This window comes from Elaeis guineensis, chromosome 10, assembly GCF_000442705.2.
Source record: "Elaeis guineensis isolate ETL-2024a chromosome 10, EG11, whole genome shotgun sequence".
Taxonomy (NCBI): Eukaryota; Viridiplantae; Streptophyta; class Magnoliopsida; order Arecales; family Arecaceae; genus Elaeis; species Elaeis guineensis.
Genome location: NC_026002.2, coordinates 32,677,767 through 32,688,830, shown reverse-complemented (window position 1 = coordinate 32,688,830; position 11,064 = coordinate 32,677,767). Strand labels below are relative to the sequence as shown.

The 11,064-nt window shown below is 38.4% G+C and overlaps 1 protein-coding gene across 1 annotated transcript; it reads right to left on the bottom strand.

Moving 5' to 3' along the window:
* Window positions 1–2,985: 2,985 nt before the first annotated feature.
* LOC105052725 (cation/calcium exchanger 5) lies at window positions 2,986–8,582 on the bottom strand. The gene is made up of 2 exons (XM_010933649.4): window positions 7,539–8,582; window positions 2,986–4,300 (listed from the first exon to the last, which is right to left on the bottom strand). Exons 1-2 carry the CDS (start codon window positions 8,484–8,486, stop codon window positions 3,536–3,538), a joined length of 1,713 nt encoding a protein of 570 aa, XP_010931951.1. The 5' UTR covers window positions 8,487–8,582; the 3' UTR covers window positions 2,986–3,535.
* Between the last annotated feature and the right edge of the window lie 2,482 nt (window positions 8,583–11,064).

The following is an 11,064-nucleotide window of genomic DNA, read 5'->3' as shown; positions in this document are numbered from 1 at the left end:
TCTTCCATATTTCATCACTAGATATCATCTTCGATGAATTCTACTTCTCCAGGCAGTATAGTTCGAGCAATCTTCTATGCAAATTGTATGTTGAAAGATACCTCGGTTTCTCTTTCCCAGATTTCTGAAGCGCATCTATCATACTCTGATTTGCTCTGGCACTTAACAAGAATCCGGATGCTGTTTTTCTCTCATTAACCTTTTAGTTGATCTTTTAGATTTCTGTTCGTGTACACCTGGTTCAATCAATCAACCATATCCAGGTAACAAAGGGCAATGGTCTTATGAACCACGTAGCATCTGATATAGCAAATGCTAGAGAGCGTTGCCATAAGGCCCTGTTGGCATTTCTAGACTCTTGGACCTTCCCAACTTTTTATGATGTAAAGTGAAGAGGTAACATGTAAGCGCTAGATTATTACCATTGTCGCATTTTATTAACTTTCAAATCGAGTATCATTCCGAACCTCGTGCCCATTTGATGACCAACCTGGTATCTCCCTTGAGAATGGTAGCATATTGCATGGAGAAGCTATTCTCTGGCCATGTTTAGAAACCAAAATGTAAGAATTTATGGTGGCCCATATGATATAAAATATGGTTTAATAATTAAATAATACTTAAATTCTTTTGGCTATTGAAAGGACGTAACTGTTGGTATTTTGATGGAACTCACCACCCATACTCTTATATATAAATAAAAGTTTGGTCCTCTCTCAACCCTGAACAACAAAAGAAAAAAAAAAGCCTCAAAATAAAGATGTCAATCACTAAGGAAAGGGTTAAGAGAGAGATATTAAATCTTCCTCTGTAATTCCATAATCGACTTCATCAACGGACAATATGGATAAAGGTTTGTATTTTCATTATGTGAAAAATATGAATTCTAAGATTATGGGATTGATTGATTCTATGCCTAATTGAATGTATGTATATCGCTTTCTTGACCCTTTCCTTAGTGATGGAGATCTTTATTTTGAGACTTTTTTTTTTTTTTTTTTTGTTCAGTGTTGAGAGAGGACCAAACTCCTATTTATATATGAGTGTACGGATGATAACTTCCATCAAACTACCAACAGTTACATCCTTTCAATAGCCAGTAGGATTTAAGCATTATTTAATTATTAAATCATATTTTATATCATATGGGCCATCATAAATTCTTATATTTGGGGGAGATGTGGGGTAGGATTCCTAGTAAGGCAGTTCCAAAGACTCCTTTTGAACTGTAGACTGGAAGAAAACCTAGTTTAAGGCACCTACATATTTAAGATTGTCCAACAGAAGTAAGAATTTATAATTCATATAAAAAGAAATTGGACTTTAGAATGACAAGTGGTTTCTTCATTGGATATCCAGAAAAATCCAAGAGGTTTAGATTTCATTGTCCTAATTATAGCACAAGAATTGCCCAATCTAGTAATGCAAGGTTCATTAAGAATGGTGAAGTTAGTGAGAGTGAAGAATTGCATAATGTTTGCATTCAATAAGTTAGGGTGGAAGCATCGTTACCTATAACTTCTAAGAATATTGTTGTTCCTATAACCCAACCTAATGATACTCTAGGACAATAAACACATGATCAAACACTTCATAATGAAAATGTAAACGATGAACCTGCAATAAATGAGTCACAAGGAGTAATATTAAGACGATCTCAAAGAGAAAGGAGATCTACTATTCCTAATGATTATGTGACTTATTTTCAAGAGTTAGAAATTGACAAAATAATTGAAAATGATCCAGTTTTGTTTTCACAAGTTGTAGAATGTGATGATTCTTCTAAATGGATTGATGCTATAAAAGATGAATTAAAATCTATGGATCAAAATCAAGTTTGGGAGCTTGCTAAATTGCCAAAAGGAAGTACGAGAGTTGGGTGTAAATGGGTTTTTAAAATAAAGCGTGACTCAAATGGCAATATAGAGCGATATAAAGCCAGACTTGTTACCAAAAATTTTACTCAAAAGGATGGAATCGATTATAAAGAGGTATTTTCACCGGTCTCTAAGAAAGATTCACTTAGAATCATTATGGCTTTGGTGGCTGATTATAACTTAAAATTACACCAAATGGATGTTAAAACTGTATTTCTTAATAAAAATTTGGAAGAAGAGGTTTATATGGATCAATCTGAAGGTTTTGCAATTAAAGGAAAGAAACGCATGATGTGTAAACTAAATAAATCAATATACAAACTTAAACAAGCTTTCCGGTATCTTAAGTTCAATGATGTCATATGTAAACCATTAATTATTCTATACATATATTCAATTAGATATAAAATCAATCAATCCCATAATCTTAGAATTCATATTTTTTACATAATAAAAATACATACCTTTATTCATATTGTCCGTTGATGAAGTCAATTGTAGAATTACAGAGGAAGATTTGATATCTCAATCTTGACCCTTTTCTTAGTGATAAAGATCTTTATTTTGAAGCTTTTTTTTCCTTTGTTGTTCAGAATTGAGAGAGGACTAAACTCCTAATGAGAGTACGGATGGTAACTTCCATCAAACTATCAACAGTTACGTCCTTTCAACAGCCAGTAGGATTTAAACATTATTTAATTATTAAATCATATTTTATATCATATGGGCCACCATAAATTCTGACAACCAAATTCCCCATAGTTACCCTTCTGTCCTCGTGCACCCAACAAAGAACCTACCAGTGTATGCTCTTAATCATCCGATCACTTGCATCCCCATCTTCCACCATTCCTGCTTCAGAAACCATTCCTGCTTCAGAAAACACCACCATAATTGGCTTGTGATGGTGCAAAACCAAGACGGACTCTCATCAAAAAGATTTTTCAAACTCTTGGACTGCATATAACAAGCTAAACAAGCAGCTTCGGTGATTATCCGATGACCCGACCTAAATAGTAGCAAATCGTTAAGCATACTCTGACCTTGATATGATAAAGCCTTCCATGCAATTTCTATCAAAAAAAGCAGCAACTTTTCGCACGAAAAATTAGACAATATGACAGTTTGCAATGATTCCATGCCTTCTTATGCTCATAAAATCTGCAGAAAATAGAATGAGAAAAATGTAGCATAGGTGTTTATCATTCCTCCCATCCAATCAATCTGCCCCATCTTTACATCAATTCCATCATACAAATCCTCAATAAAAGAGAGAAAAGAACAAAAAACATCCATTTGCTATAAGGAAAAGAATTACATATTAAATTGTGTGACATAATCAAATTACATCCTTGAGATGTAAAATGTATTCCTCGATGTTTGTTATGCTATCCTGGGTAATAAGCTTGCCAGTGAATCATTTATATTGGACGAATCAAACTGGTGTTTGCCACACAACCGCACCAAACCAAAAATCTGTAGCTTGTGGGGTGAATCACACACCACAATCAAGTATAATGAAATCTAAGCTCCCGCAATTGAAAGAAAACCATTAATGCAGCTTGTGTTACCCCAATCAACAGCATCCATGTTCGTGATACTTGTTCTGCTCCAAGTTTAAGGCTCCTACAGATCCCACCTTATAAGCATTTTTTTTCTCATCGAGAAAACCTTGCAATTGCTAAGCTAACTGCAGTGAAAAAAAGGTATAGCCCAACAAGGCAGAAGCCCCAGAACCTGGGCACCCGGAACCTGTACCAAGTCACTACCAGAAGAGAACCCATCAAGCTCAGCAGAAGGAACACAAAGGCAACCACAATGCTAACATGGAACTGCAGCTCGTAAGGCCCTGGATATGTGCTGGCTGTCTCTATAACCAGTGCTGTGCCCAACCCAACCAGCATGTTGAACATGGGACCTGCAAAGCAGCCTGCCATTGCCATTGCAGGCTGGCTGGCCTTGGCCAATGCCACATCAGCAACAAGATCTCCTACCGAATTACCCCATGCCAATACCGTCAACCCGAGGATGGCAGGTGGTAATTCCATTATAGTTCCAATTGCTGCAAGACAGTTCAATAGTTCACCAGCCATGGTTGAGATCCAAAACACACTCATCATGAAGGCAATTAAGGTGGCTGCTATCTGTTCATTTGCTGGGGGTTCCTTCTCAAAAATGAAGTGCATTACTGCAAGACAGAGGCTTACAAAGAGAACAACAGACCAGAGAGGAAAACGGGTCTGTGGGAGAAGGAAAACTATTTGCCTGTCTAATGCAATGAAGGAACTTAATGAATATAGGAGAATAAGGGGACACAAGCCAATATTAGCTGTTATGTAGAACCTGTTCCATTCTGAAGGAGATGTTGATGGGATTGTGAGCTTCAAAAGAGTTGCAATAGGAACTTCCCAAACTTGTGAAATCTGTCCAACAACAAGTGTAAAAAATTCAGAACATGAAAGGTCAATTTAAGTTTAAAAAGCTCTGTACCCCAAGAATCAAGAAAAGTAGTTATATGCGCAATAAAGGGTCGGCAATTGCTTCAGAATAAGTGGCGACCATACTTCCAAATCATTTTAAATAAGATGCATATTCATGAGAAACAGTATCATGTGCCACCTTAAATCATAACACTAACCAACAAGAGGTAACCCAATGCACAGTACTTTGCATCTATAGTTGTCCACCATGCCAAAGCATAGAAACTAAAGCATACTACATGAGCATCAAAGAATAAGTTTCATTTCAGAAGATCGCAAATGATAGAACTAGTAACAACATAGATTATCAGAAAAAAAGCTACCCATGTGCCAACCATTTTTAAGAATCCCAAGCTGGTAAATTTCATGCTGCTCAATCAAATTTATCCATATGTTGAAAAAAAGAACCCATGCACCAGCCACTGTTTTCAGGAGGGGAAAAAAAAGATGCTACCCTTTGAGCCTTCTTCCACTCAATCAGGTACCTCGACCGTTGCGCACTATGCAGAGGCAGTCTGGTAAATTCATTGCACTATGATATTGAAAAACCATCCCTCTTGCTGCCATAGTTGCTTTACTCATAAGTTGAGCAAAAAAGAAAAAAAAAATGGATCACAACTATAAAAGTTGGTGCAGAAAAAAATTAATTCACTTCCCTTAACGCATTCATTTCTTTACTAAATATAATCAATTAATTCTCTCCAAAAAAAGATATTTTCAGCACAAGAAACAAGACAAGTATACAAAGTAAAAGGAGGGTCCAAACTTTTCACAAGTCAATGCGATCACAATCATCCACAGAATATTCTTTTGAATCAACAACATGCATCTATCAAATACCATCCCTCTATCAATAGCCCTTTCGTTCTGATCCACCGACTATAGGGACCTATAAAGACTAGATTACAAGTGAGGCAAATATGAGAGAGGACAGAGAAGTGAACTAGATGAGTGACCATAGATGATGACCATCAAACTCTAGCAGTGACAACTGCGAACAGCTCCAGCAACTTTTCCTTTTCTTCCTGGATATGTTAACACAAGAACTTTTGCCTCCTCTCACTCATATACCATCCTCCCCTTTCTCCTTGTTATAGCTAGAATTCAGAGAAGAGAGTCAAGACTCAAGAGACATTTCTTTATAGAAAATGCTCGAGGTGGCGGAATGTAGTAATAACTACATAACCATCTCCTTTTACTTCACTTCACACATAGTTATCAAGGTTGATCCCTCTATTTGCTTGATAAAATTGTTATTGGTTCAATTGTGATTTAACTTCAAGACTCCCTTGGCTGCCTAGGCTTATAAGAGGGACACAATTTAAGACTGGCTTGGCAGTTTGATGACCTTCATCATGAGTGACTCTATTTTTTCAAGCTCAAGCCAGAACACCAGAATTGCTTATGAACCAAGCCATAACAAAAATTTCAAAATACTTTAATGTGATAATGAACAAGATGCTTTATTATGACTACAGATGCATTCCATTAAAAAAATCTAGCCTCTTTCAAAGAAGGGAATATATTAACTTCTTTTTATTATTATACGAAATCAGGAAAGGAAGATCACATGATAGCATGAGATTGCAGTCCACTTAAACCATCAGTGTTCATGCATGAGAAACCAATATTACAAATGACCCACTCTGAAATATGGTATATACGATTTGGCATGCACTAGCATGGACAGATACACAACTCTATAAAAAGATTTGCAATGAGAATATGAAGATATATCATTCAATAATAATTCAAAACAGACCAATTTTAGCTGTTCCCTGTTAGTGTATGGTATGTTTTAAAAACAATGATATAAACAAACTAATGTTATATCTTGTAAGGTGTCATTACCAATTAATATCATATTTTTCTCCACGTCGGTGGATCTGTTGGGTTGCGGCCAAGCTGGTTGATAAGCTGGGTCAAATCAAGATATGGTAGTGTCAGGTTTGGTTTAAACTTATTGGGCTAGTTTTCAGCTAGGTCAAGCCATGGATAGCACTGCATTGATAGGTCTGGAAGGGCCAGCCTCCAAGGCCCTGACCAGGCCCAATTGCACCATTTGTTGATTGGACCAAAATCAGATTCCAAATCAAGATATGCTTATACTGTAAAAACACTCTGCAGGAAACTTTTTCCTTAATACAGCAAAGTGAATTTTAGTCAAATCATTCAAAATGCCAAATCAGGATTTGACCTGTATCACTCATAATCTGTTAACATAAAATGTTTACATTTTATCATGCAGTTTAGAATTGGCTTAACCACCAATAATCAGTTTTAAAAAGGAAATCATTTCATCATGGAGGTAATACAAGTATACAACTATGTGTACAATCATATTAACATAAAGGAAAGAACCTAAAAAAAGAAAAAGAGAAGTTCTTTATTTTCATTTTTTCCGAATAAACTGTTGGAATTGCAAATAGTGCATTGCATTAAAGCTAGGTGCAGAAGAATTTAGAAAACATGGGAGCATGCTGCTGCTCTGAAGTAACAGACAATCTGGTGCACTCTGCTCAATGTAAAAAAATCCAAATTATGGGTGATGACTAACGTTAAGTAGACTAAGCCCTGATTAATTCTATGGAAGCACTCGATTAATGTGACATATTCATAAATTCAAGGCCCATAGCACCAATCAGTTGCTTCTAAGTGTATATTCTCTTAACAAAAGATGATAATATCTACAATTTTACTCAGTCAGTGGCCTTCACTCCTATTCGATGGGTTGTTGCTTTTACTTATACATGTGGAAGTGCTGACAAGTATAATACTTGCACCTTAAACTTTACAAACTGTTTTCTAGTTAAAGTTCCATTGATGTGCAGATTTGAAGCTTTTGACTAATTCGCACAAAAAATCAGCAAGCCCCATATAAGTTGATCTTGGATAATTTACTACAAACTTCAAGTAAAGATGTGAGTGATTTTAATTAGCCTAGTGTTCTTTCTATATCCTAAGTTCTAGATAACAAATAAATATTAATTCTAGCCCCCTTGCTTAGGACCAAATTATTTTGTTTAAGATCCATGATTCATGTGAGCTCTTAACAATCAATGAACTGTTGTATTTACAACGCTATAAAGAAATTATATCATACTATCACTCCATAGAGATAATCCATCTAATTTGATGCTCCAAAATAATCAACGCTCAATTTTAATCTTTCAAAGCGTACCTTTCCAAGCATCCCATAAAGGCTCCATGCAGATCTTGCTTTGGCATCCTTCAAATCTCTCATGACTTCTCCAGATTCCCAATCCAATTGTTTTGAAGGCTTCTGAGGAGCCTCCTCCTCCTCGGCCACCAAGCCCATCTCCACCTCCCCTTCCTTCGCTCTCCTCCCTTCCACCACCAAATCCATCCAGAAGACGAAGCCGACAAAGAATAAGTAGAAGAGGATGAAGCCCACAGCCTGCCACAAGAAGATCTCGGCGCTGAGGTAGACGTAGAACAGGGCGGAGGCGGCGATGAGGTAGAAGAAGACGTCGCGGACAAAGGGGCCGGGATTGAGTGGAAACGGGGCGGCGAGGATGGCGACGGCGCCGACGACGAAGGCGGAGACGAAGGCGCCGGCGGACAGGATGGCACCGAGGCCAGTGCGTGGTTGGCCGCCACGGACGGCGGCGACGGAGGCGAAGACATCGGGGGATCCATTGCCGAGGGCGAGGAGGGTGACGGCGGCCATGGAGGGGGAGAGGCGGAGGTGGTCGGCGAGGCGGGTGACGACGGGGGAGAAGTGGTCGCGGGCGGCGAAGACGAGGAAGTAGAAGTGGAGGAGAAGGAGGAGGGAGAGGACCGGGAGGGAGAGGTGGGGATCGCCAGCGAGGAGGCAGAAGTGGACGGCCGCGTAGTTGAGGAGGCCGGGGGAGTCGCCTCGGCAGCGGGCATGGGCGGCGGCGCAGCGGCGATCGGCGGGAAGGAGGCGGACGGCGGAGCAGGGGGCGTCCGGCGGGGGAGGTGGCAGCGAGGACGACTCGAGGAGGAGGCGGGATTTGGATGGGATGTTGGAGAGGGGTTTTGGGGGGAAGAGGATAAGGAATAGGGTGAAGGAGAGAAGAAGAACTGAGATGATAATAAGCTTCAAAAGGGATGAAGAAGAGGAGGAGGAGGAGGAGGAGGCCATGCCATTCAGTGACTACAAAGCAGTGTTAGCATGGTGGAGGGAGGAGAAAAAGGGGGAGGAGAAGATCTTCCAGAAGAGAGAGAAAGAGAGGAAGATAGAGAGAGGATTCCCATTCCCATTTGTTACTTATTGGGCAATGATACACAGTGGATGGGTTGGGCCTCATCAGACCTTACTAACTTAGCCCATGGATGCAATGTAGGTTTGAGGCAACAAGAAATAATTAGATTTTTTAATTCCTCACTTTCCCAAAATTTTATATGTGTGTGTGAGAACTTCTGAAACAGCATATGCACCATGAGATCTCTTCTTGAGAATATTTTGTTGTCTATGAATAACATAAAGGATTTGAGAAGTTTGTAGATCCTTGGTTACAGTAAATAGTTGGATCCAATAGACATGCCTTGGTTATTGTAACGAATGTTTTCCATACCTATGGACTGCATGCAAGATAGTTATAAGAAAGGATGTGGCAAACTTTGAAGTAACATTAGAAATGGTTTTAAATAGATATTATACTTGGTAAATTAAGACCTTGTAGAACTTATGATGAATAGTTAGGAAAATTATGGATGGGAATGGCTGGTTGAGTTGGAACAATTGCAATGCATATGCTTGAGAGTATATTATGGGGCAGCACTTTTTACAGGATATTAATAGGGAGTTGGACTCCATGTTGTGCCTTGTGTCAGGTTAAACATGAGGGTTTTTTTTTGGAAAAAAAAGAGATTATGAGAGACTAACACTTTCTACCATATGCCCACCTATTCTTTGAGAGATGGCTCAAATCTAAAGCTTGCCCCTTGTCCAATTGGCAATAGATAATACCATACAAGCAAGTGTTTGGGGGTAACGTCATGACAAAAATACTGAAAAAATAACTATGTCCAACCTCATTACTAGAAGTGTAAGCGACCCAAGTATTTCCCATGATAATCGGTGATTGTTAGCTTGATTGCACATTAGAGGTGCAGGAGTGTAATCTAGCCGAGCTAATTGAGCTTGGTCTTGATCAACCTAGTTTAAAATTAGTTTATCGTTATGGAGAGTTTAATTCAAGCTCAGTTTCAAACTTGGTGAACGTTAATTTAATCGATCAAGCTTGATTCAGCTTCAGTCAAACTTGGTTTTGTACTTGTTGAAGTCTATTTTAACATTTAATTGTTTCAAAGAAATTGGGCTTGTTTTGAGCTTTACCAGGCCGAGCTTGATCAAGCTAGGTCAAACTTTCGATGCTTAAATTTTATTTCGAGTCCATCTTGCTGGTTCAAGCTTGGCTTGTTTAGGTTCGAATTTAGCTTTAATGAAGCTTTTCGAGCTCGAGCTTTAGTTTGACAGCCCTACTGCACAGCTCCTTTGCCTGTGACCAAGCAGCTGGTCTAAGCACTTTGCACTCACAAACTCTATGTGGTCCTCAAAATTCCAAGCTCCCATTTTGATTATGCTTGACTACTTTGCATCATCATCCAACTATACTCTCTTATCCTGTTTTGATCACATCATAAACCTTGGCCATCACAGTAAATGAGCAGGTGCAGTCGGTGCGATGTAGCTTCCCGCTGCTCAGGTGTTAGCAAGGACAAGTTTGGTTAGACATGATAGCCTTTCACTGTTTTCTCTTTTCATAAAGTTCTGTGAATCTGTTTGATAAAGGTATGTAGTAAGAAGGGCCCAAAATTTCCAAGAGACATTGGATAGTCACCTGAGGACAGATGAGAAGCCCAGCACATAACATCATAACTTATTAATTATTCAGAATGAATCTGTCAGGCCTTAAACACCTCTACCTTCCCCTCATGGCTTCCAAATTGTTATAAACTCTGCAATATCCCAAGGACCAGAGAAGGAAGATAATTGGACTAGATATGTTATAAGTTGAATAGGAAAGAGATATATATATATATATATATATATATATATATAGAGAGAGAGAGAGAGAGAGAGAGAGCTCAATCTATTCAGAAGTTTTAGGAATGGGAATTTCATTGGATTGGAAAAGGGAGAGGGAAAGCACAAACATAGGCTAAATATTGTTCTTTTTTTTTTAATATAAGCAGGAGGATACTATCTTTGTTCCAGAGAAATAAAGAAATACAGCAAGTAAACAAAAATAGAAGCTTCTTCAAGTCACATAAGTAACAAAAAAGGTCCCAATGTTCTTGGGAGGTCACATTGGTGCATTGCCTGTGTTCCAACACCCAGCCAAAAAGAAAAAAAAAAAAGTTGCCAGGGACATGTATGGCATAAACCTTATGATTTCTGAGGACAACATAGCTATGGCAAAGACTTGGCCTGTCTCCTTTTTTTGGCTCAGTCTTCCTTTACTGGTGACTTCTGAGACCTCTCAAAAGAACTTGTGAGATTCCTATATTTTGTTTATACTGATAAGAACAAAATAACAAGGACAAATAATGAAAATGACGATTTTGTAATAGCAACAATAGTTATAAAGAAAAGTCATACATGATTGAAAAAATAATGAATGATTGGTAACTACATTTGTACATAAGAGAAAATGGGAGAAAAGGAAAGAGATGGAGTGACATGCAAATAATGTGGGGTCCAAGGGACTTGGAAC